The following is a 27,321-nucleotide window of genomic DNA, read 5'->3' as shown; positions in this document are numbered from 1 at the left end:
AGCTTTTAACTTGTTCATGTTTTGGAGCAGAATGTTTTGATCTATATAGTGACTGCTTTATCAAGAAAGTAGTAAATGCGCACCCACAGAAGTACTCCTTGAATGGGTGCAAATTAATACTTTTTGGAATTCACAAACATTAGCAGTTTTAGGCTTGGAAAGCTGTGACAGTCTCTGATTTCCAGGCATACTACTGGCAATTAAATACCCAAAAGGTGTTGGAATGAATGCTTGCAAATAGTCAACCATTGGCAATCGCTCAGGGTAGAGTTCAAACTTAATGTTTTTCACCCATTTTGCAACTATAGACACTGGTCCACCAAATGCAGATCACTACTACCCCCGTTTACCCCACAACCTGGTTTTCACACCCCTCCGTTCTGCAATGGACTCCTTATTTAGTTGGGAAATTTGAGAGTCACACCCTCAAATCTCAAGTCTAAGCTGTACAGCTGGTTGGCTTTTAAAAATAATTAGATGTGGATGAAAATTTGACAATTAGATATGTTTTGTAAAACCCAAAAAAATTATTAAATTCCATCAAACACTCTTGTAAAGAGATAGTGGTCTTGTTAGCCGTGATCAGTGACATTGGCATTGTTTACAAACCCTATTTCCCTGTAGCATACATTGCTAACAAGCAACAATTTAGTTGAATGGGATAGTGGGTCCAGTTACTGTGATAAATGGGGTATGATTGTGTCCATTCATTTTGGCTTGACAGCTCAGCTGTCTGTCTACATGACCTATCTGTCCCAAACCTTAATTTATGTTAAATGGGCTTTTGCTCCACCTAAGCAAATATTTCTTCTTCACCTTATTCTATTAGCTTGTTGGTGTTCCGCCTTCTATGAAGTTCTCAGACTATCTTACACCGAGAAGTTCTCTGAATAAAAACACATTAAATTATTTTTCTCATGTATGTTTTGCACACCAAAAGCAATTCAATTGTTCTTGCGTTTTTTCACTGCTGCCGTTTTTTTTTATAACGTTTCAGTCAGAAAGCAAAATGCTGAAGTCCTATTGGCATTCCAAATGCATGTCTTCAAAGATGACAACAGTAGGGTTCAAAATAATTGTCGAATCGTCTAATAGCTAGAAAACCCAAGTGATTTCCAGACATACATATACAAGAAGCTACCTGTTCTCTGAACGGCAGAGTAAACACAGAGTCAGATTGAAAGTGAAAGTGCTCGTTTCTTCGTGGAATTTTGAAAAAGGCAGGGAGTTCCCAGTGACTGCTGAGTTGCTTTCTACACACAAACCGTTTACACAAAACGGACAACTTTAAAGCAGATTATCCAAAAACGAGCCCCCTAGCGAATGCGGTCAGTTCGACTCTGCTCCCTTGGTTCCATGGCCTCCTCAACACTCCGTCACGTGGATCAGGCTGAGCTAAAATTTGTGAAGGGAAGGGACGATATTGCAGGTACGGTACGTTTTTAATTTGTTTTAACGAACTGTAAATCGCTTTCAGAAAGCTGTTTTTTTATGTATTTGTTTGTCATGAAAGTGGGAGCTACACATAGCTGCTCAGTTTTAAACTGCTTATGTGTGACTTTTTCATGGTTTCAGTGTGTTTACGACTGTCATTCCTCTGCCAAATGTGCACCACTTAAAGTGACACTTTACTGACGAGTAAAACGAAACATGAAGTTCATGTAATGTCACAAATACCCCCTTTTCAGCAATGAAAAGCTCGAAGAATGCATTGAAACTGCTTTATCGCCCCTGAAATAAAGGTCACTAAACTTTGGGCCAAAGTTTCCTATTTTCCAAGTGTTGATAGCATCTAAGAGATAAGGCATGTACTATTAAACACCAAATGCTTTTATTGAGTAATGTAGCACTAATAAGTCTTTATCACTCCCAAAAGGAACCATTAATTGCAACCTTAAAGTACTGAACGTCAGGTTAAAGTATAGCATGTCCTTGCGTTTGCAGCATATTTGTCACAAGAGTTATCTTCTCAGTACTATCCCATGACACTGGCTGGGTACACACATATATTTGAAGCAGCTGTGTTAACTCCACAAGACATTTCCATGTCCAGCATGGACTACTGGGAATAGTTCACTGCTTAGCGGACCCCTGAGCTGTCCTCATTCGGCCTGGCTCCTCGGTACTCTCGCTATGAGGGTGACGGTTGATTTATGCAGAGATGCGCCATGCTTTTGGATGATCCAGCCAGTGTGTGCTCTTTTCCAGTGTCCGGTGGTAATTTCCTGTCTGAATAGGAAGGAGGTTGCTCATAACGGTAGTGTTCTGGGCCCTAGGCCCACGTGCTTATAATGAATGGCTGCACAGACACCAGCAGGTAGGGTAGAGAACTGGCCTCGAGCACGTGCACTCGGGCCCTTTTTTTTGGCAAGGTCACCTGACCGGTGATGCCTGTGTTGGATGGGTGTGAGGTGGGTGTAAAGTCCAGCCCTTAGGGAGTGGTTGGCAACAGTGATGCCAGATTGGGCCATTTCCTGCACAAATGGGCGACTTTTTCCCATTTGTGCAAGAAAAACCCAAATGGCGGATCCCTTCTTTTTGGATGAATATTAGCCCATTTTGTGCATTTAGTGAAGCTGGGGCGGTGCCTCAGCAATGTCAGCAGCACTCCTCGTCTTGGCTCGTTATTGGTGCAGTGCAGTCACTCACTGGGCAGTGTGGGCAGCACTATCACCATAGAAGCCAATCACAGTTGCCAGACCACCAGCCTTGGCTTGCTCTTGTGATTCGCAGAGCACACACAACACTGTCACGTGATGCAAGGTGAGCGTGCAAATTGCCCTGGAAGTAGCGCTCATGGACATGGTCCAGACCTTGAGCGGGGAGACATTGAGGGGAATAAAAGGTGATTGGCATGCCCAACAGTCTGAGTCCTCAAGTCCTTGTGTACCCAACAGTTTTCAGGTTAGTTAATATATTAATTACCCTGCTGGAGAGATCTATTTTGTAATTTAGTGTCTGTTTATTGTGAAACAGTCTTATGTCCTGAGGCATGGCTTGCACCATGTAAAACTGCCATTCATAAACTGTGTGTTCTAATTTTCTTCAGGAGCTAATAGCAAAGTGTTAACATTTGCTGTTACAAAGAGATACCAGCTAGTGGCCGAATTACAGAGTCTGAAATTGGAAATGTAGGATTAATGCCAGTTTCCCTGCTTGAATACAATTGTGTGCTCTTAGGCAAACACTATTTCAGCCAGTCTCCTTTTTTTGCTGAGTGTCGCTTATGAGAACACCTGTGAATAAGTTTACTACAGGATGTACGCTCTAAAAAAAACCTTTCTTGTGTTTGATCTAATAGCCAATATGGTTGTGCCATCTATTTTAAGAATCTAGGCCAAATTTATGGTACATGACACCTGGCTTGCATTTTAGTACACTAATAGCATTGCCATCATCGAGGGGGCAGTAGTGCTTCTCTATTTATATTTAAAAACTCTTGTTTGTAATAAATACTTCTCAATAGGGTGGTTTAATTTGATGTGCTAAGGTGAAATGCTTCCATGTGTTAAAAATACACTTTTCTGAATTGTGAAGATGTCTTATCTTCTAACACACTTTTTATCACATGGCGTGCATCCCAAATATGTTCTTGGCTCAATTGAGTATGGGCTCTTGAAGCCAGAAGCAACCCTTGGCTAGGCTTTGGCTTGGCTCACACTGTTATGTTTTTTGGTTCATCCTCCTCTGTAGTATTCCATGTAGATCACTCAGTAGATTACTTTTCTTTTCACAGAAATCTTTTTTTACTTAGTCACAATCCTAACATAGCAGAGTCAGGGGTTCCTTTGGATAGTAATATGTTTGCGATGTGAAGTACTCTGACATTCTAAATACTCCTACTCTGACATGAGGACTAGAGCTATAAAAAAGGAAAATTAGTAAGTGCTATTTTCATAATTACTGGCATCACTTCTACAGATCTCTGGGTTTCTTACAGTACTTGCATATCTCTTACATGAAGAGGTTGACCAAAGTCAAAAACCTTGCTCCAAATCATAGCACCCGTGCACCGTAGTGCAAGGGTGCGTTGTTGACAGGACTGTTTCTGTGCAGGAAGGGGCACCTTTCTGCACAAAACAATCCATGGAGGCTTTTTCCTCTTTCTGTGTGTGCTGCAGAAATGTCAGGGCTTGTTCCGGAGTATAGGTTCCAGTCCCTACGTTTGCTGTTTTTGTAAAGGCCATACGCAAAATGTTGTTAAAGCTTTCTTTTAAATGATGCATTGTGGTTTTGATTTCTAAAAACGAAAAATTCACAGAGGCGTTCTACGTAACGTCAAGAAAACAGCAACAGTGAAGCTTGAGGTGTCTATTGTCACTTGGAACCTGGAAGTGAAAAGCATCTCATTTGTTTACTGTTAATCATATACAATTGTATGTTATGCTCTGGCCTTTCACAATAAACTGCTCCTCCCCGTATCAGGTATGCTTGGTAAGAAGTAAAGGAGGAGCCATATTTTGTCACCACCTTCTTCAGCCTCATGCTCCATGTTTAAACCCGGTTGTGGCTACCCACCCCACCTACGTTTAGCCATCCTTCTCATCCCATATTCACTATTAAATATCTTGCCACCCTTGAACACCACCCTTAGCATTATCTCCTTTCCTCCTCCCAGAGAGTGAAAAAAATCTCCCCTCAGGCGGAATTACAGATAGTGTGGTAGAGCAAAGGGCATGTGTGCCCGCTTTGTGTGCCGCCTGTGCACTATGTGTTGTAGAAAGGGCCACAGACAATTGTGCGGCCCCTTCTGTAATACTGACAGCGCTGGCACCCTTGTAGTGCCATTGCTAACTTCAGAGCATTCCTATAATTTCATGGGGGTGTGGCAAATGAGGGAATTACTTTGATACTACGCACAGGTGCAGGGAAAAACAGTCCCTTAGGTAGTACACTGACCATGCGCCACAAAAAGGTCACACACTGTCAATGCGCCCCTAGAGGGCAGCCTTCTGGGGTAGGAGGGGTCCACTTGACCCCACAAAAAGCCCCATGCAGGAAGGTACATTCAATCACTGCACCTACCTAAAGGGGATCTCTACTCTTTCTTTGAACTGCCATCTGCACTGTGAAACATGAAATTGCTTTTATGCTGACACTTCGTATTTCACTGAATACGCTGGACCCACTTCAGCACATTCATTGTATAAGGGTGCACTGTCCCTGTTTGCACTTGGCGCATCTGCTTAAAGGTCCCTTGTGTTATACACAAGAACGATGTGCCCTCCAAGTAATATGGTCACTGAGATCCTGCTGCCAAACCTTACCATCCTCTTCGTTTACCCTGCTCTTCTGCACCTGAATAAAATAAAAACTGGTTGTCATCATATTCATAACCCTCTTAGTTCTGGTACACAACCACACTCAAATATAAAAAAGTAATACCTGGTCTCCTACCACTATCAAACTTCACCTCCTGCAGCATTCCTCTCCCTCCCTCCCTGTCCGAAGTGATGCTATCTGCTGACCATCAAAGCAGAGAGCGTGGCATTCTGAAAGCTCTGTCAGCATGACCTGGATTTCCCTGTAACATCACAAATGTGGAAAACAACTCTTGCTTTTCCGCTGCTTTGATGTATTAGCAGATAACTATATTCTGAATCTGGTATTCATGCTACTGTCTCTTCATGACTGAGATGAATAGGCATACAGAATCCGAGTGAACTGACTATTTGAGTCCAAAAAAGACAAGAAGAGGTACATCCTGAAAGAAACACTGCCACAGCTCCTAGCACTCAGCCCCAACTGTCTCTTGATAACCAATGACATCATGACATTCCACATGACATGACAAAGGTTCCCTTACATATCAAAACATAGCTACCAGCTTATTACCACACATCCCATTCATTCCAAAATAAACAAATGAGGAACAATAATGGAACACAAAAGAAAATAATACACAAATGTTTACACTCTAATTCACAACACAACAGTACACTACATGCTAACCCATGACACAACAACAAACTACGTGCGCACAAATAACCCCACAGTGATCACCCACTTCACTCAAAGCCATTCAATTTCTTTTAAATATGTCTTCAACGCATGTTGTGTTGGAATGTGTTAGATTGCACAACTGCATCTGCACTAAACAAAGCAGGATCTGTCCCAGAGCTGGTTGCCCCTAGACTCCACTCCTGGTCTCAAGTTTACTCTATGACTATCTTGTACACCCCAGTAGACACGGGAAAACCGAGAGACACAGTAACCAGAACAATCTCATGCCCACCTCTCCAAAAACTCTTTGTCGATTCCAAAGTTTTTCAGCCTCACTAGCCTTTTGAAAACTTGTGTACTAACCTGGTAAGAAGCCATCTCACAGTTCCCTTACTATTGACACCTGGCCTCTTGACTCTCATCATCTACCCAATAGAAATGCCTTCCTTAGAAGAACTGCCATTGCCCTCATTCATACATCACCTCTTTCTCTCTTTGATTTTAACAATGTGCTTCCCACATGTTATGTTATGTTATGTGTAATTGTAAAGTGCACTATCACGTGCAAGGGTATCCTGTACATGCCTTAGGAACAACATTAACCACAAGGTCAAGACGTTTTCTCAGCCAAGAAGGAAACAATTTGGAACTAGGAGCCCATCTCACAGTTACTGAACGGGTGTACAACCCGTAGCATGGTGTACCGTCAAACAAAAAGACGACAACATAGCTTGGAGACCCTTCGTTGCAACTTAATCTATATCCTGAAATTCTCAGTTGCAATGTATCCAGTCACTTACACTAGTCCGGAAATATATTCGGATGTACTATTCCTAAATGTCACCCCTCCCTGTCGAGGAACGTGCTTCCTGGGACCAATCAATTGATTCGGGAACACGGCCTCGGGTAGGTTACCTGTTGCAGTCAGAAGCGCTCCAAAGTTTTTTGCGCCCGACCTTAGGCCCATGTGGTCCTAGGATATAGCAGTCCCTTTAGCTTATAATTAGTAGAAACATGTAGTCATTAGGTCCTGAAGAAGCGTCGCTGGATCTGTCTGGACCATAGAGAAGCGAAACATGTTGACCCTTTGTTAGGGATGGTTTGGAAGTTCCCCACCCCTTCTTCTCTTCCCTTGTGGTAGAGAGTGATTGACCATTATCTCTGTTTCACTCTCTTGATTATTTTTAATCTTGGCCTCAATCCTCCGTATGGACTAATAAAATGATTACCCTGTGTTCAGGTTTGGGTGCCAATTTTAACCTTTAGCTCGATTCTTCTAGATTTCTCCTTCCCAAAGTCACTCTTGGGGTCTCGGCATCATTGAGAAAAGATCTCCGGCAAAGAGCCCCTCTTTGAGTGGTGTCCGTCAGACATTGCAGCCCGCAGGTCTGACGAGGAGCAACTCCGATTATGAAGCATGACACCCATTTGGGTGTGTGAGGATTCTTTCTCCTAAAATTTAGGACTCCTTTGTATCCTTTTGCCTCTTTCCGTTGGAACAGTGTATAGTATCTATTTTCATAGTATTAATAATCGGGAGGATATACACTGGACCATAATTCCTGCCCATCCCCCTATTCATTATACCTTGATGTCCTTCATGGCATTCCTCAAAAATAGTTCTCCTCAAAGGGATAGGAGGCACAATTTTTTCCCCAGGCGCACTGTACCATTTCCTTAACACACCGTTTTTCTTAAAGGACACACATAATTCGCCTCTCAGTTTATGCTCTTTAGGCCATCCCAAATTAATGTACTCAAAAACTTTCATCAAGGTCACATTTGCTTCCATAAGGCTCTCCTAATTCTCTTCAGTCATGCATCTTGGGGTTATAGCACCACACAAATGCACATCTTCTATAATAAAAGCTACTTCACATTCAGCATCACAAGAAGTAACGTCTTTGTGTTTAGAGCACCCCTGCTTCTAGCATGCACATGACCACACTTTGAACATATTCAACTACAGAATTAAAAGGGTGTTAACTATAGGTGTGTGATCAGTACTTAAAGTAAATTTTATCCCCAGACAAACATTCTTTAATGATCAGAACCCCAAGCGGATGCACTATTTCTCTCGCAATAACAGGGTAATTTATCTCTGCCTCTGTCAGGGTCCTCTGCCCATATGCAACAACCCACTCAGTCAGTCAAGTTTATTATTCATAATTAGTTAAAATCATTACACAGCATTAAACATTTAGAACATTTGATAATCTAATCAGTAGAAAAAAAACTTAAGAAGACACTTGTCAGTTAAAAAGGAATATAGAGCTACCCTGATTCACAGATTTGCAGGAACTCTGTGATCTAATCTCAGAACATTATAGTCTGTTCAAGCTTAGATCAGCTCTGTATAGAAATTTTATAAGCTGGCAGTTCAGGACCATGTTCATAGATTTAAAAGAAGTAAGGGTTGCTTGTGTACAGGAACAAATGTCATGTTGATTTAAAGGCACTCTCTGAAACTCTCTTCTGTCCTGAAGAAGTCCGGGACAAATACATAATAGGTGTACAAGGGACCCTAGGCTGACTTATATAGACACCAGATGGTTGATTCTATGGTCCGAAGCCATGGCAAGTTGTGCATGAATCAGGGAAAGTGTCCAAATTGAGAAGTCATACATTTTTGGTCTAGATTCACAGGGTATCCAGACTCAAGGTGCTATGGTTTAAGAATATTATAATAATTTAACACCACCCAAGCTTGCGATTTGCTTGATAAGACGTCTTTTCATTAACAAGGGGCAGCCTCTTCATTGTAATACTATCATATAACAGCTTTTTAAAAAACAGCACAGGGCATTGCAAGGTCCCAGAGTGATTGGATCCCAAAAGCTTGTATGGCGAAATCTTAATAAAGCCTTGCTGGTCATTTGCTATTTTTGCCCATAAGTCTTTATTTGTGTGCAGATTTTAACTACTGCCAATTTGACCTGGCAAAATAAAACTTTTGCCAGGCTTAAACCTCGCTTTTTCATACTGTTAGACCTGGCAATCTTGGCTTGGTTTCCCCTAACATTTGTGCATTCTGACCTCCTGACCTCCTGTTTTGCTGATTTTGTTTTGCAGGCTTTGGGACTCTGGCAAATTTACCAGATGCATATCAGTGCTAAAGTTAATTTGCTCTCTGCTTGACAAATGGTAACATTGGCTGATCCACAATTGGCATATGGAATTTACTTATAAGTGCCTAGTAAAGTGTACTGCATGTGCCCTGTAAATTAAATGCCACTAGTAAGCCTGCAGCACTGATTGTGCCACCCAGTTCAGTAGCCATTTAAACATGACTCAGGCCTACCATTGCAGAGCCTGTGGGTGCAGGCTTGAACTACCATGTCGACCTGACAAGTTAACTATCTTACCAGGCCCAAACCTTAATTTTTTATACATATGTCACCCATAATGTAGGCCTTGGACAGCCCCAAGGGCTGGGTGCATTGTATTTAAAAAAGTTGGACATGTACTTTTTAAGTTTTACATGCCCAGGTAGTGAAAAACTTTTACGTTTATTTTCTACTACTTCAAGGCCTATCTCTCCAGAGGTTACTACTGGGACTGCCTCATTTCATTTTGAAATTGTAATTTCCAATTGAAAAGAAATGTCACCCCCAAGTTTGGCGTCTTGGGAATCACAATTTAAAATCACAACAGGTGGTGAAGTCAGATTTTAAACTGTAATCCTGAAAATGCCACTTTTAGACAGCTGCTGGACTGATACTCTGAAGGAGTTGCTGCCTTGCAGTGTTGACCTGCTGCCCTCCTGCCAGCAGAAGAGCTGGACCGCCTACTCCATCTTGCTCCCAGGACCCCAGAGCCAGGAGCGGATGCCGCAAATCTCAAGGGGGTGGGGGGACGACAAATAAAAATAAAAGAAAATGTAATGTTCCCTCCACCGCCGCCTGCTGCCTCGCTCCTCTTCTGGTGGTATTGGTGTCCCAGCAGTCCCTGGGACACCAGCACAGGCTCCCCATGCAATCCCGGTGCTGCTCTCATGCTATACCTAGCATGAGAGCAGCGCCAGGATTGGTCTGAGCGGCTTGGTCTGCCGCTCATACACTGTGCTGAAGTCTGTACCGTTTCTTCATCCCAACTGTGTAACACAGCAGAATTAGAGAAACTTAAGGGAACATGTCAGTTTGGCTGGCCTAAGACGGCCAGCCAAACTAACATGCACAGTTAGTACACTCCCTCCTCCCATGGCCCAGGCCCGCCCCTCCCTGCTCACACTGGCTCAGCTGAGCCAGCAGCTAAAAAATAAAAGTAAATATAGTTTTTTTTCTCAGCTGCTGGCTCTTAGCCAGAAGGGTGACGCCCCTCTGCCATTGTGGAGTAGCTGCCGCTGCCCAGAGCGACACAAAGGGCTAGTCTGCTGCCCTCTTGTTCAGAGCCTTAGGGACATAGCAGGCTCCCCACAGCTCCTGGACCCGTTTTCAACAAGCTCCTGACCCCCAAGAGGCGCCTCTCTGGTCCTGGGCCCTCGGAAGTGGTTTAGTGGTTCCTGAAATCAAGCTTCTGGGGTGTTCATGACTGAGAATAGGTCCGTTTGCACCAGGACCGCGCCGCTCACATGAAAAATCAGTGAGAACTCCTGCTAGTTTGTCTCAACGCACAGCAAGGCTCACTGCTCACAACCACGAGGCTCCAGTGCACCCGTCCATGATGCCCTATCGTCTCTTCGCACCCGCAGACCATGCTCTCCTTGATCCCAGCGAACTTCTACCCCACAAACGGGACTCTTGGTTCAACTTTGAGAAAATAAAACTTCCGCTGGATGTGTTTGAGACTGCATTGGACCGGCCCTCCATCACAGTCGGCCTGACATTTTGGATTTCACCCGCTCTAACGGGACCAGATAGCTCAGCCCTGTTTGGCACTTTATGCTTTTATGCACGATAACTAAGTTTAATCTTTAAAAATTAATATCTCGATTTTTGGCACTGTGGTCTTGTTTTGGTAATTAAAATAATATCTGTGCTTCAAACTAGGTATGGTATATTTTTGTGTGTTGTTGCCACTGTTTTACTGTTTGAAATAATTTACACACTGGCTCTAAAGTTAGGCCTGTCCCGTTTGTGCCTCACTATGTGTGAGTGAGCATAGAATCACTTTTTAGTGTATCTGACTTACCCGGACTAGGATTGTGATTCCTGCTTGGGCAGGGTGCACACCTCTGGCAACCAAAAACCCTCTTTTGTAACACATACATATGTCATCCGTAAGGTAGGACCAAAACTCCCATAGGGCAGGGTGCATTGTATTCTAATGGTAGAACATAAGTTTTTAAGTTTTACATGTTCTGGTAGTGGAAAACTCCTAAATTTGTCTTTCACTACTGTGAGGCCTTCTCCCATAGGACAAAATTGTGTTACCTCATTACATTTAATAAGTGTTAACATTTGAATGAGAGCAGGTAGAAATAGCATGTTTGGTTTCAAAAGACTTGTAATTTAAAATCCTCTTAAATGGTAAAGTCAGATTTCAAGTCACAATTTTGAAAATGCCACTTTTAAAAACGTGGTGCCTGCAGCCTGTGTTCTAGCTCCCATCTCTGTGAATATTTGTCAGTTGGTCTTTGTGTGTGTCCTCCTGGACAATGAGACAAAGGGGAACTAGATGTTGGCCGGATGGGCTATCCTGCTAGGATGGGTGAAGTGGAGCTGTTCCCTGTTCTCTTGTCTGGTGGGCCATTTTTACGGTCTGGCTTGATAGCGCAGCTGTTGCCAGACAATTATTTGTGCATCACTAAAGGGGGGCTTTGGCTCCACCCACATGTTGGGAGCTAAGGCTACATGTTTTGACTGGGCAGAAGTTGTGTGCTTACATAAAAAGTGCTTGCCCTCAACATAGCTGTGATCATTGTATTTATTTGTCAAGCTGTGTGAGGTTGAGCGTTCATGGTCACAGAAGTTACATTGTAATTCTATTAAACTGTCCTAGATAAATAGACAGTTTACAATGTTTTTGTCTGGCAGCAGCACAGATGGGAGGATGACATATATTAACCTACTTGGGTGTTTAAGTCTGGTTTGTCTGTGCAACTGTCACTTGACCATTTAACCAATATTATTCTACAGTTCTTCACTTCTCGACAAATACAAACCTTGCAATTTACTGGTAATTCTTCACATTCCCTTACAATGTTCCTTTAAAGCCAGACCTGTTGGCATTTCCAGTGCTTGCTTATTGTTAACATCCTTGATAGCAAAACAAATGTTGCCTGCAGCAAGCTCAAACCCATGCACTCTTCCATACCTTACAAAACAGTTATACAGCATATGTTTACAAGTTCAAAACGGCCCAATTTGCAAGAATGGACCACTTTTTTAGCTAACTAATTCACTAATAGAGGCCACTTTTATTTTTGTGCCCGGGCCTATTTTCCATCCCAGTCCGACCCCGATATTGTTGTTGCTGTCACTTTAGGCACCATCCTCCTGACTACTCTCAGCAAAATATTAGAGGGCCCTTTGGCTCCTAGTCAGAGTCTTAAAAAGTAGGTTTAGAAAAATGCTTATGGCACAGGAGAAAATGGGTAGAAGTGAAGCTTTATTCCCACTAAAGCAAAGGAAAGGAGTCAGGCTGTTACGTGTGTTAAGGGTTAAATGTGAGGATGAACTCCTAAACAGAGTAAGAACCTTGAGGTGCTGAATGAAATATGTGTCACAAGTTGATAAACAACAATACATTTTTCATCTGGCCCAGATAAACCTATACTTAGTTTTTAATCAAGGTGAGTCTTAGGGCCAGATGTAGCAAAGTATTTGCACGTCGCAAACGGCGAAAATCGCCGTTTGCGAGGTGCAAATGCCTCTTTGCTATGCAGAAATGCATATTGCGAGTCAGTACCGACTCGCAATATGCATTTCAGAATCGCAAATAGGAAGGGGTGTTCCCTTCCTATTTGCGATTCGGAATGGAATGCAATACCATTTGCGACCGCATATGCGGTCGCAAAGGGTATCGTAGTTACCATCCACTTCAAGTGGATGGTAACCCACTCGCAAATTGGAAGGGGTCCCCACGGGACCCCTTCCAGTTTGTGAATGGACCCAAAACATTTTTTTCAGGGCAGGTAGTGGTCCAAGGGACCACTGCCTGCCCTGAAAAAAAACCGAAACTAAAGGTTTCGTTTTTTTTTTTAAGTGCAGCTCGTTTTCCTTTAAGGAAAACGGGCTACACTTAAAAAAAAAAAAACTGCTTTATTGAAAGCAGTCACGAACATGGAGGTCTGCTGACTACAGCAGGCCTCCATGTTTGCGAGTGCCTATACTCGCTATGGGGCCGCAATTTGCGACCCACCTCATGAATATTCATGAGGTGGGTCATTGCGACCCAATAGCGAGTTGCAGAAGGTGTCTGAGACACCTTTCTGCATAGCAAATTGCGACTTGCAATTTGCGAGTCGCAGGGACTCGCAAATTGCAGGTCGCAATTTGCTTTGTTGCTACATCTGGCCCTTAGTGCTGTGCACATGATATCTGGAATGCTAAAAGTACACGACAAAATGTGCTTGACATTATTTAGGACAGTGGGGGCCATTCATTTTGGCAGGGAGGGGGGAATGTGTCATACACTTATACTTTCACCCACTCTCACCCATGCATTCTCTAACAAGTACACACAGACCCATTCACAATATTTACTCACAACTAAGTCATACATTTATACATACACAAACTACACAAACACAGGTACCAAACATTCAAAAACAAAAAACTTAACAGCTCTGCAGCTCCGGAGAGAAAAGGCTTGGCGGTCCCACAAGGGTTCGGGCTGCTGTCTTCTCTCATTGGCTGACCTCAATGTAGCAGTCTTTCACTTGTCACTGAGAAGGATGGGTTCAGTGAGACTTGCTGACCCCACCATAGTCTGTGATGAGGTGACACTGATTGTAAGTCGGCCCTGGGCACTTCAGGGCTTAAAAGTGAAGCTTCCAGGTCCGAGGCAATCAGTGACACTCCACCTTATCATGAGGGGAGGTACTCGAGGCACCTTTGTCAAGCTGAAGAGGTCACGTCCACAGTTCTGTGAAATCCTCACTCAGGCAAAGTTAAGCTCAGGCAGCCAGGAGCCTGCACATTGAGGAGCATATTTATGAAAAATCATGCAGAACAGCAAGTCACCGTGCTGTGCTGCGTGATGGGGAAAAGACAGGAATGTGCCATATTTCACATGATATGGCACTTTCCTGTCTTTTCCGAGTGCTTTTGCCTAGCATCAACGCAGGTACCTTTGCACCATGGTGAAAAGGTGTTTGCGTTATAAGCAGGATTGTTTATGTGGCCTGCACAAAACAAGTCCTCTGAGGCATTTTCCTCATTTGCAACACACAGAGAAAGAGGAAATAGCAAGGAGAAATATAGATATTTCTCCTTTTAGTCCCCACCTTGGGAGGCATAGAATTTTGAGGCATCCCAAGGTCTACCAGTAATGATGAATCTGGGAATGCCCCAAAATCCATGGGTGGATGCATGGGAACACCCACGTCCAAACCATGGAATGCCTTCTCAAGGCAGACTAATGCAACACATTGATTTGTGCTGTGTTGCATTTCTCTAGATTTATCAAGTCAAGCAAGACCACACATGGTGGCCTTACATGCTTAACAAATCTAACTCAAGATTTGTGTCGCTCTTGCGCCCCATTGCACAGCGCAAGGTTGGCACAACTCTTAAATAAATGTGCCACTTAGGACAAGTGTGGCTCTTGGCTGCCTGACAATGAACAAGTAGTGACTGTCAGGATGACCTTTGCTCAGCCTGACAGATGCTCTTCTTCCATTGAAAAAGGTGAGGGAGCATGGCCTCACCACCCAGATGGATGGACTGTGGCTGATTTACTATCTGTTGTCCTTTCTAAGTTTCTGCATGGTCACATCATTGCATTTCGCAAGAGGAAAGAGGTAACAAAATATGACAGGGCATGCAGTAGGACAAGGCACATGTGAGATGCACATGCTTAGTGGTGGGACTTGTGAGGGAGCAAGGCACACAAGTGTCAGTAATATGTGTGATCAGAACTAATCAGTCTCAACTTGAGGACTGTTGAGAGAAAAGGACTGGGACAATACTCTCCCCCAATAAAAAATTCAAATAAAGCTCCAGCTGGATACAAATCTTTGTAATATAGAATGCATGAGTTAGAGTAGAGTATAGACCATAACTTTCTGTTCAGGGTTATCTTTTTTAAAGCTTTAATTCCTTCACTTCACTGCATATCTGAACTCTCTGCTGTGCTGTTTTTGGTGGGATTGTTATTGGTTCTTCTAAAGAGAGAGAGAGAGAGGCACCTCACATGAAAGATGAGTGGATCTATAGATATAGCTTTGTGGTGTTAAGGACTCCTAGTCAATGGTGGACTCTCTTGTATATGGTGGAGTTCATGATTCTGTCAGTATCTATCTCTTTTTCTGCAGCGACTGGTGGTGTACGCTTGTGTATTGATAGTAATGGTCCCCAATACTTCTCTTGTGGCTAAGCCTATTGAAATGCCTGCATATGGGTGAGAGACTTTAACCACATGGGTGCACATCCTCCTTCACTGAATAGATAAGCTACTGTCTGTGAATACAAATGTGTCCAAGGGTGTATGAGATCTTTATTTGCTGTACCCCCAGCACAAATTAACAACCACTTGCATGCGTAGATCCCGGTAAATGGAGGTCAACATGGTTTCATGCTGGCACTATTTTGGCAAATTCTTCAGGACCAAAAAACCTAAATGTTTTGGAAGTGTCTCCAGAGTTTTTGTCTGATTCACATACTCATAAAGTTATCTGCATACCAGTGAGTACAGTTGTTTCTACTTTGCTTGTGACTCCGTGTCTTGTTGCCCATACAATGCTCTTCCTACCAATGGGAGCATCATACTAATTCCTAAGTGTAGGATACACACTCCTCTCAAAGCACAGTGAAGGGGATGTTCTTGAGAATGGTTGAGAGATATACAAATATATTTGTAGTTTTTAGGCTCCCGTCTTAAACATCTTTGCTGATGTGTTTGTGGGCTCCATAGGTTTTTATGGTGGTAAACAGGTGTTCACTTGAGTGAGATGAATGGATTTAAAATTTATGTTAGCCAAATTACATTTAAATCTGAAATCCAGAGTGTGCCAAAGCAGTTGTCTAAAGACAAGAGTGATATTGTCAAATTGTTTAGTTCCTGAAATACTCATGAATCCGGATTTCAGGGAGGAGCTAGCATGTGGATTTAGGAATGCCCAGAAGGGTGGTGTTTCCAGAATCATTAAGTGAGATTACCACAGCTTGAAATTATAGATAGTAATTATCAGAAATCAGTTGCTGATAAAAAAGTGTTTTAGTGTTACCTTAAATTCCAGCAAACCTTCCTGATGAAAAAACAAATGGTGAAAATTCAGGGTATAGGTAAATGTTGGCCCAGTATGAAACTAAGGTGACACTTACACGCAGGCCCATATTTAACAAGCTGTTACACAATGCAGTGCAGTAACCAAAGATTCTGTGCTGTGTTGCGTCACAGGAAGACAGAAGGAAAGCGCTGTATCAACACAGTTATGGCACTATTGTGTTCTGTCCCTAGCACTGGCGCAGAATCAGGCTCCTAAGCGACGAGTCTGCATGAGTCTACCATAGGTACCCTTCCAGTACAAAATACTGTGCTTAGACTAATTTAAAACCGTTCCCATTCTGGAGGTGTGCTATACAGTGCAGCATATATTCACAATGGGAAAAGTTAGAAGAAATAAAGGCTTTCTCATTTTTAAGCCTGCCTCAAAGTGGCATTAATGTTTGGTGCAAAATTCTGTTTACTGGTGATATAGATAGACGTTTGTGCCAAATCCCATGGGTAGTTGCATGGGAATGCCCATGTACCACCCTTGGAACACCCCCTTGAGGTAGAGTAATGCAAAACATCTCTTTGTGTTGCTTAGCATTACTTTGAGTTAACTTTCAATGCAAAACAATTTTTGTTTTAGAAAGTAAATACAACAAAAAACTTTTTGAGCAGGCTTGCATCACTTTTATGATGATTACCTTGCGCAAAAGGTTTGTAAATCTGGCCCATAGTTGTACACAAATGTTGCAGTCAGTCTAGCTTTAAAACGGTGTGCATCCTGAGTATCAAAGGTAAGGAAGTCTTGTTTTTCTATTCCTAACTCTACATATATGTACCTACCCAGTACATATATCTTAGGGGGGGGTGGCCTGGAGCCCATGGCGTGAGGAACAAAAGCGAGGAGCTCCGGCCGGGGACCTCCTGTCCTTGCCTATCCTGGCATACTTGCCTCAGAGCCCCAGTAGACCATAACCCCCCAAAGTCCAGTGGGGGGGCGGCTCTGGGGAAAAAAATACAGAGGCGCAGCAGCGGGGTCCAGAAGGGAGAGGAGCCTGAGGCCACCCGTGCACAAGATGGCCGGCGCGACCTGGGCCATCAGGCGGGGACCAGGCACGGATCCTACCTGCTGGTGAGCAAAACGAGCAAATGGAGCTGTCGACACAGGAACAGTCTGGGCTGTGCGGCCTGGTGCCCGGATGAACAAAGCCTGGGGAGGTGGCCCTGGACCTGCTGCGGCAAAATGGGCCCAGTCGGATTCGGCTGGTGGCCACGCCCCCTCCGACCGGAGCGAGTGTGCCAGCAAGCTGCAGAGAGGACCTGAGGAGGAGTGCAAGGCCGGGTGGTCCCCAAGCCCCCTGAACTGCTGAGGAGCCAGAAAGGAGCGAGATGAGCGCCCCCTCCACATTGGTAGAAGTAGGAAGGCAGTCCGCTGGGCCTGGGGGGAGATGGCTGAGACCCTAGGCGAGAGGACTGGTGGCTCTGACCCCTCCTGTGGCGGAGCGAGTGTGGTGAGTGGCGGGACCCGGAGTGGCCTCCCCCCCCCCCACCGGGGATCCGGCAGGGCCACTACAGAAGAGAGACATCCGGGCCTGAAGGGAGATAAAGGCGGACGAGGCCCACGCACTATGCCCTGATGGTGAAACGAAACCTGCGTTGAGGGGCACCAGGGGCAAATAAAAGAGGAGGGGACTGACCCTACCCTCCAGGTCCTTAGAAACCAGCGACAGGTGAACAAGCCACGGAAAAGGGTGGACACTGTGGGGGAGTTGGGTTCCCCTCCCCCGAAAACGTTTATAACAAGGGCCTTGCGAACTGCGGGCCGCGGCATACAACGCCTCAGCACGTGCACCTCAGAAGCGACAAGCACAAGATAGCACAGCACTGCGACAGAGCGAAGGCGAGCAGCGGAAAATGGGTAAACCCTACAAGAAAAGACACTAGATCGCAGCCCAACTGCCCTACGTCATTGCACACTAGCACTGCGGAACTGGCACCTATAAGTGAACTGACGGTGGGCCCCTCTCTGGGGGACATACTATAAGCCATCACGGCCTCCAGGGAGATTTTGGAGTCCAAGATAGACACACTGGCAACGGACTTGGGCTTGCTATGAGAGGACCAACAACGCCTGGCGGGGAGGGTCACTACGACAGTGCGAGACATGGAGGATCTCAAACCAGCAATGTCAGCAGTAGGTGACCGGGTGTCCACCGTGGAGCAGCAGATGGAGCCCCTGATGGCCCACGCAGAAGACGCCAAAAATAGGTCAAGAAGAGGTCCAGTCATGTTTTTTTGCTTTCGAGCGAGAGCATAGAGTGCCAGCAAGTCCCCCTCCTCCCGGGGCCCCACCGCAGATAGTAGTGCCCTGACAACTGCATTACAAAGATCGCGACCACATCCTTGGCCAAGCTATGAAAAGCAAAGAATTAAGAGTAGAGAACAATGTAGTCCGCATTGTTCCAGATTTCTCCTGTGAGGTGCAAAAACAGAGAGCCACTTTCCTGAAGATCAAAAAACAGTTGCGAACATTAAATATTCCGTACGCTATGCTATTCCCTGCCACGCTGAGGGTTGGGGAGGGACGAGGGGCAAGATTCTTTCGAATGCCTCAGGAGGCGAGAGATTGGCTGGATAACCAAGAAGGAACTGTAGGTACGAGCGTGCACCGGAGAACTCAACCCAGGAGCTGACAGCGGCGATCCAGAGGACCCCGACACAGCGGAGTGGCTACTCCTGCTGTGGCATCGCTGAGTGGGTGGGAAGCCAGCCCCCGGTCAGAGGTGACAACAAGAGAAATACGGTGGTCGGACTCGGAAGGAGAATCTGAGAGTTCGGCAGCACAGAGCGTGGAAATGCCGGTGGTGACACCAGGGACATCTGACGACATAATTTGACATCATGGCAAGAATCTGGAACATTCATAGAGGGACCCACCACAAAGAGCCCATGATATGACGCAATATGCAACTCTGTGGCCCGAGGGTACCTGATGGGTGGGGCCGGGAGCTGAGAGCCCTGCTCAGCTGTGGATCTGATCTCACGCACCCCATAAGAAATGATACTTGTTCACAACTAGTTTGTATGGGGGGTTGTTCTGTCACCTGTCCTGGGGTAGGCGAGTTGGGGAGTTTGTTGTTTGATGTTTTAAGGGAACCTGTCCGCGGCACCACCCGACAAGAAGCCCTGAAGAAAAACACTGCATTTATAAGTCCCAAGCATAGCAAGTGGGTGCACAATGACAGTTCTGTAACATTAGATCCTCATAGGGGACTTGCAGCATTATGAAGTGGTCTCCTGGAATGTCAGAGGCATGGATAACATGACTAAACGATATAAGGTATACTCCTACCTGCAGAGGAGTGGGGCCCAAAGAGTGATGCATCAGGAAACACACTTGACAGTAGCGGAGGGAGTGGCAATGCAGAGGAGGTGGAGTAGCCAGGTGTACTCCACAACCTACTCTACCTATGCACGGGGCACCCTGATATAGATTAGGGCAGAAGTCCCTTTTCTGAAGACCAGCACACCTGTGAATTCTAACAGGCGCCATGTTGTGGTCACTGGCCGGTTGGGGACAGGACATTGCGCTCATACGCACCAAACACAGATCAGAGCGCATTCCTGGATCACCTCCCAGGCGCTGTGGCCCCACACCTACTTCACGCAGTATTGATTGGGGGGGGTTTAATTGCTTGGCCAGCACCGAGCTGGATAGGTCCCACCCCCGGCTGAGGAACGCACCAGTGAACGCCATAGCGAAAAAATTCCAGGAGTGGCAGACTGGATGGCGACTGCTGGACTCCTGGAGACACCTCTATCTGAGCACCGGGGTTACTCCTTCTTCTCTGCTGTGCACGATTTGCATGTACGCTTAGATACCTTTCTCTGCACACCTGACGTACATACTCAAATTAGGGAAGTGGAGTATTTGGAGAGAACAATATCTGACCATAATCCTGTTCCTCTCTATTTGGCCTGGGAAAAGACTAGCACAAGTATACCAACCTGGTGCCTAAAACCCGAAACCCTAGAAGACCCATCCTTCCGAGAACAAGTAAGGGGACACATCAAAAACTATTTCAAGGAGAACGCGGCTACTGCCTCATCTCCCCAGGTAATGTGGGACACATTTAAAGTAGCGGTCCGAAGGAGATGCATAGCTGCATCGATGGGAATTCGGAACTTCTGAGAGAGATCGCGACAGCAGAAGCTGAGTTACGTACATTAGAAAAACAAAGACCGGAACACTCTGAGCTATAGGGGGAGGTGAGCGAGGCCAGAGGGAAGGTAGCAGCGCATACTGAGAGGCTCCGCTGTTTCGACTACAAAAAGTACATGATAAAGGCTCATGCGGAGACGGATAAAACGGGCGCACTGTTAGCGTGGCTGGGCAGCCCTGCAAAAAAAGGGACCCCCATCGTAGAGATCATTACCCCCACAGGGGGCAGACTATATCGTCAGGACGAGATTAATCGTCATTTCCTAGAATACTACACCACACTCTACACAAGTGTCACACAAGGAGAAGATATACAGGCATTTCTTGGGCATCTTCCGCCCCAGTGCCTTGATGAAGCAGAGAAGGGTGCTTTGGGAGGCGAAATAGAGGAAACAGAAATCAGAGAAGACATTAAGGGCCTAGCACGGGGAAAAACCCCAGGTACAGACGGATTCCCAATAGAATTCTATGCTGTGTATATAGATGAACTGGCCCCTAAACTGGCGAAGCTATATGGTGAGGTACGAGAGGCGAAATACCTCCCATATTCCACAAGGGAAGCTCTGATAATTCCATTGCTAAAACCCGGAAAACCGGCTACAAGGATCTTCATCAAAAATAGAGCTGTACGTGGATGATCTACTTCTGTTCTTACTAGACACGGGGCCAAAGCTAGAAGGAGCCCAGGTACTCTTGGCACAATTCAGCCAATTATCATGGCTACAGGTGAACTGGCAGAAATCTCATCTGTACCCGCTTTCTACGAATGGCGACCCGCCCGAGGAGCTGGGGCATGTCTCCTGGGAGCCCTGATGCATGTCCTATCTGGGATTTAAGGGTTACCATGCTAGGGCAGATATCCTAGAAGGTAATATAGGGAGTGCCATTAGGGCACTGAAATCCAATCTGGGATTCTGGGGGTCCCTTCCACTATTGGTAGCCTGGAGAATAGCACTTATTAAGATGGTGGCGATACCAAGACCCTTGTACTATTTTCACGGCTCTGGATCCCTGTCGTGATTTCAGGGAGGTGGACTCCTTGATTATGGTGTTCATATGGGGAGCTGGGAGATGCTGGGTGGCACTTGCCACTCTGAAAAGACAGCGTGCGGAGGGGGGCCTATCGGTCCTGGACTTCGAACCATATTACCTGGCGGCCCAGTTGCACTGGCTAACCCAGTGGATGGCAGTGCGCAAGGCCCGAACGGGTGGGGAGGCCACGGCGGGTCTGTCCCTCTCCGAGCTGGCTGGTCTTCTCTTTCTGTTCATTGGGGCGAACCCATCGGCTGCCCCAGAGGTCCAGCTCCTTCGTCGATGTTGGAAACGGTGCCTCCAGAAAACTGGCATGAGCATGCCCTACACACCTGAGATCCCAATGACATGGCTCAAATGGCTGCCTCATGCAGGCAAATTGGGGAACTTGGCAGCTTGGGAGGAGGCAGGGGCCACACGAATAGGGGACTTGTACAGGGATGGTAGCCTGATGCCTTTCGAAGACTTCCGACAGGAGTATGATCTACCACAGGGTCACTTCCTACTGTACGGAGCAGTCACTCACGCCATCAATATCCACTGGTAGATGGGAGGCGCAGAGCCCGGACCTAACGAGACCGTCAACTATATAATGACCTCGGATGGAACACACAGGGCCATAACCGGCTTATATGGGACAATCCATAGGGGAGTAATGGCCGCCTGTACGATCTGCGAGAAAAATGGGAAACAAACTTGGGGATCCCGATACTAGAAAAGTCCTGGGAACAGATACTGGAGAGGGTGCCGAAGGTCTCTAGAAACGCTAGGTTTCAACTTATGCACTTTTATGTAATACGGCTTTGCGACCACCTTGAGGTAACAGACGTGCAGTGTCCCCGCTGTGGGGAAGAAGCAGCGGACTTTATCCACATGATGTGGGCCTGTCTGCACTTAGCCAATTACTGGAGAGCAGTGACATCATATGTAGCGGAGATCATAAAGCGTGAAATCTTTTGCACACCAGGCCACTGTCTCCTGCATTGGTTCCCTCATACCCACAAGAACAAAGCCACTAGTAAATTACAAGACCTCGCATACACTCTGGCCAAAAGAGATCTAACAAAGAACTGGAAGAGACTGCTAGGTCCCAACCTCCTATGCTGGAAGAGGGAACTCGAGCTCTGGGCAGAATACGAAAGCTTAGTGTTAAAATGGAAACTCAGGAAGGGTAGGGGCTCCCCAGAGACAACTGCTGCTTGGGAACAGTTAGTTGCAGCCTTGCAGGAAGAGACTAGGACACCCCTTATTGAATCTAACGAGCCCACACCATCACCCACGGCATGAGAAGGCATTGCTCCCACAACAGGGAAAGAAGGCAGACCATAGAACAAGTCCCTCACAAGCTTTAAACTACTGGAACCCTAAACAGTAGAGCGGCACAATACAAGCATTGGTACATCTAGAATTGAATGGACTATTGTTCGGGGAGGTGGGTGCGGCGGGGGGGGTAAAGGGAAGTTAGAACAGCATTACTCTACACACCATGCTTATTAACTGCCAAGAGGAAGATATATCTTAACCCTGACAGCCTGAGAAGCCACATTAGAAATTGGCTTAAACAGAGGGCAGAAAATCTGGAATACCTGCGGACAGAAACACCATACAGGCGGCCTGGCCAAGTAATGTGGGGTGGATGATATGCTCCTACTTGATCGGCGCTAATGATCGTATACCATAACGTAGCCGCAATTATTAAAGGTTGCTAAAAAAATGCTGTTTGATATGGCAACAACTATATGATTGTAGAAGTATGCAATTTCAGAAGTGGAATATATTTGAACCAAACTTCAATAAAATCTGTTAAAAAAAAAAACTAAAAATTATATCTTCAGGGTACGTAGATGGGGAGTTCGGAATAGTAAATCTATACTTCCCTATATGCACTTAACTTTCCAATTTTTGTTTTTCGATATTCTATTCTCGATACTCTGAGCTTGATATTCTTGTACCACAATATTGTTGATCTTGAGATTCAGTAGTAGAACCCATTAAAATATAAAATATTTACATAGTTTGAGTTCATGCAATTAAATAGAATATTGGGCATGCAGATGTTACTATGTTAACAGTACTTCTTAAAAAACTGCTCTGTAAGTAAAAAGGATTTTTCATGGTATGATGCCTCTGAATAATGAGAAGACAAAATAGAGTCATTGTAAATTAAGCAAACCTACATGCTTCTTTATGTTTTTATTAGTGCACAGTAAAGCACCCTGGTATTTAGTTTCCCTGTAACATACACTGACAGTCGGGTGACTGAGGCTCACAGTTGCGAGATATTGTCTCCTGTTTACATTGTGATCTTCTATACAATATTTATTCTGTGTTGTACCTGTTTGTTCTTTCTCATCAGGTCCTCTTGCACTGCCATGGACACCGTTGACAAGTGTGAATGTACTGTAATTTTGGTGCCAGCATTCATTTGGCAATGAATACTGACACTGGATTGTGTTTTCTCCATGGGTCGTTGGCAACAGTGACAGCAGGTGTTGTCCAGTTGGGTCCAGTGGAAAATAGAACTGGAATTGGGAAAAAAGGAGACTCCTTACCCACACACCCCCAATCCTCCAACACAGAAGTGGAGGTCGGACTGCCACCTTTTCTTGGCAGTAAGGCACATCTTAATCTGCACAGTCGGAAGGTTGTCTGGGTAACCACCGGCATACCACTTTGCCCTCTTCTACCGTTGACGCAGGCACAGTTTCTTGGAAGAGACGACGGTCCGAATGCGGGCTTTCTGCAATGGGAACATGTTAGAAATGGGGTCTTTGGTTGGCAGTCATGTTACCCCCTGTCCAAGCAAGGACCTCACTCTAGTCAGGGTAAAAGAGAATCACCCTCAGCTAACCCCTGCTTACCCTCTTGGTAGCTTGGCACGAGCAGTAGGCTTAACTTCAGAGTGCTAGGAGTAAAGTACTGACACACACTGTAACTTAATGAAAACACTACAAAATGACACAACACAGGTTTAGAAGAATAGGAAATATTTATCCAAACAAAACAATACCAAAACTACAATAATCCACAATACACAAGTCAAGTTATCAATTAGAAAGCAAAAAGAGTCTTCATGTAGTTTTAAACACACACTAACACTGTTAGCATGAAAATGTACCTTAAGTGCATCAAAAATAACCCCGCACGGGGGAGTGTGCGTCAAAAAGGGACTTGCGATGCGTCAATTTCACTCACGAGCGAGACCTTGCGTCCTTTCTCCTTTCGCCGGGTCTGGGGGCGTTGTTTCTTCTCTCCACAGGGGAGCGATGTGTCGATCCGGTCAGCACTCTCGGGTCCTGGCAGACTTTGCGCTGTTTTTACAAGCCCAGTGGTGTTTGCGTCGGAAATCCAACCGCACGATGGTCCAAAAACCACACAATGCGGGTTGCAATCTCACCAGCCTCCGTCAGCGATGCTGTGCGTCCTTTCTCTAGCTCAGTGCGTCGATCCTTCGGCCGCGTTGCAGGCGAGCGTCGATTTTCAGCCGCGAAGCCAGCGGCTCATCGATTTGCCTGCCGCAGATAGGTGGTGCGTCGATCTTTTCCCCACACGGCGTTCTGTGCGTGGATTTCTTCCTCTTAGGCTGCCAGCTTCTCCTTTCAGAGTCCCAAGAACTGGATGGGCACCACTTGGCAGAGTAGGAGTTTCTCCAGAGACTCCAGGTGCTGGTAGAGAGAAGTCTGTGCTGTCCCTGAGACTTCAAACAACAGGAGGCAAGCTCTAAATCAAGCCCTTGGAGATCTTCACAAGATGGAAGGCACACAAAGTCCAGTCTTTGCCCTCCTACTCTGTCAGAAGCAGCAACTGCAGGATAGCTCCACAAAGAACACTCACAGGCAGGGCAGCTCTTCTTCCTCAGCTCTTCAGCTCTTCTCCAGGCAGAGGTTCCTCGTTTCCCTTCTTATACCCATTTTCTCCTTTGAAGTAGGCCTACTTCAAAGCAAAGTCTCTCTTAATTGTGAAATCCTGCCTTGGCCAGGCCAGGCCCTAGACACTCACTGCATTGTGTGAGGGCAGGCACAGCCCTTTCAGGTGTAAGGGACCACTCCTCTTCTTCCAGCACAGACAGCTCATCAGGAAATGCAGACTACACCCTAGCTCCCTTTGTGTCACTGTCTAGTATGAGGTGCAACCAGCCCAACTGTCAAACTGACCCAGACAGGGAATCCACAAACAGGTAGAGTCACAGAAATGGTATAAGCAAGAAAATGATCACTTTCTAAAAGTGGCATTTTCAAACACACAATTTTAAAATCAACTTTACTAAAAGATGTATTTTTAAATTGTAAGTTGAGAGACCCCAAACTCCACATGTCCATCCGCTCCAAAGGGGAATCTACACTTTAATTATATTTAAAGGTAGCCCCCATGTTAACCTATGAGAGGGACAGGCCTTTTAACAGTGAAAAAAGAATTTAGCAGTATTTCACTGTCAAGACATATAAACCACATTACTAAATGTCCTACCTTAACCATACACTTCACCCTGCCTTTGGGGCTACCTAGAGCCTACCTTAAGGGTGTCTTACATGTAAGAAAAGGGAAGGTTTAGGCCTGGCAAGTGGGTACGCTTGCCAAGTCGAATTTACAGTTACAACTGCACACACAGACACTGCAGTGGCAGGTCTGAGATATGATTACAGAGCTTCTTATGTGGGTGGCACAACCAGTACTGCAGGCCCACTAGTAGCATTTGATGTACAGGCCCTGGGCACCTCTAGTACACTTTACTAGGGACAGACTAGTAAATCAAATATGCCAATCATGGATAAACCAATTAACCATACAATTTACACACAGAGCATATGCACTTTAACATTGGTTAGCAGTGGTAAAGTGCTCTGAGTTCAAAAGCCAACAGCAACAGGACATTAAAAATAGGAGGCAGGAGGAACAAAGATTGGGGATGACCCTGCATAAACTAAAAATTCCAACAGACCCTAAGTATCTAAATATGGAGGCCAGATCGTCATGGCAGCAGATGGGTTTTCAATAGAAAAGTCGGTAGCAGGACTATTATCCCCAATATTTAAATCAGGCCCTAATTCCTTTTCAGCACAAATACGAAGGACAAAAATGCCCCATGTAAGTATTTAGACTCTTCTCCCATACAATTAGTTACAATTGCTTCAGAGCATACAGAAAAGACACCAGTAACTGTGCAATCACATTGTTTTCCCTTATATGCAGAAATTGAAAGGAAATTCATAAAGATATTTTTCTGGCACATTGGACATGTCTGCTAAAAGAGACTCTAGATTGAGCACCTCAGCACATTCACTCAATAAGGCATTCCCCTAATTCTATTCTAAACTTCACTGCCATGGGTATTCAGGCGGCTTTTGTACTGGAGAGGTACTCTTTTGCGGGAAACTAATTTGATGAAAATTTGAGCCTGTCTGCTTTTGTGGAAAACTCTGACCCCAGGTTTTCGTTGAGGCTGAACATATATTTATTAGAAAAAGAGTATGAGTCACATAGCAAAAGCAAGAAAAAGCAAGACTCAAGACACACTTATACTGTAATACAACGGTTTCTAGCATAGGTTGCATGTCTGCTGAATTTCACTAAGTTACATATAGGTGGAGGGGAAAAATCATGGCTTTCAGAAAGTAACCACATTAGTACACTGCACTACATTAGTACATGGTCTCAGCTGAACAACCTAAAATCAAGCAACATTGCATTGGGTAACAGGGCACTTCATATCTTTCCTGCAAGAGAACTTGCAATTTGTTTGAAATTGGTTGTTAGTTGACTGGGGTCTGAACCTTAGTCAAACAGCAACCACAATCATGTCAGGAAAA

The 27,321-nt window shown here is 45.2% G+C and overlaps 1 protein-coding gene across 1 annotated transcript in view; it reads left to right on the top strand.

Annotated features, from left to right (window-relative positions):
* Positions 1-1,218: 1,218 nt before the first annotated feature.
* LOC138265791 (probable E3 ubiquitin-protein ligase RNF144A) overlaps positions 1,219-27,321 on the top strand; it is a 145,819-nt gene continuing 119,716 nt past the window's right edge. Inside the window, exon 1 of the mRNA XM_069213824.1 lies at positions 1,219-1,429. Within this exon, the coding sequence (XP_069069925.1) occupies positions 1,324-1,429 (106 nt within the window). The 5' untranslated portion in view covers positions 1,219-1,323. The remainder of the gene's footprint in view (positions 1,430-27,321) is intronic.

This window comes from Pleurodeles waltl, chromosome 11 (assembly GCF_031143425.1).
Source record: "Pleurodeles waltl isolate 20211129_DDA chromosome 11, aPleWal1.hap1.20221129, whole genome shotgun sequence".
Taxonomy (NCBI): Eukaryota; Metazoa; Chordata; class Amphibia; order Caudata; family Salamandridae; genus Pleurodeles; species Pleurodeles waltl.
This window is presented reverse-complemented; position numbering and strand designations above follow the sequence as displayed.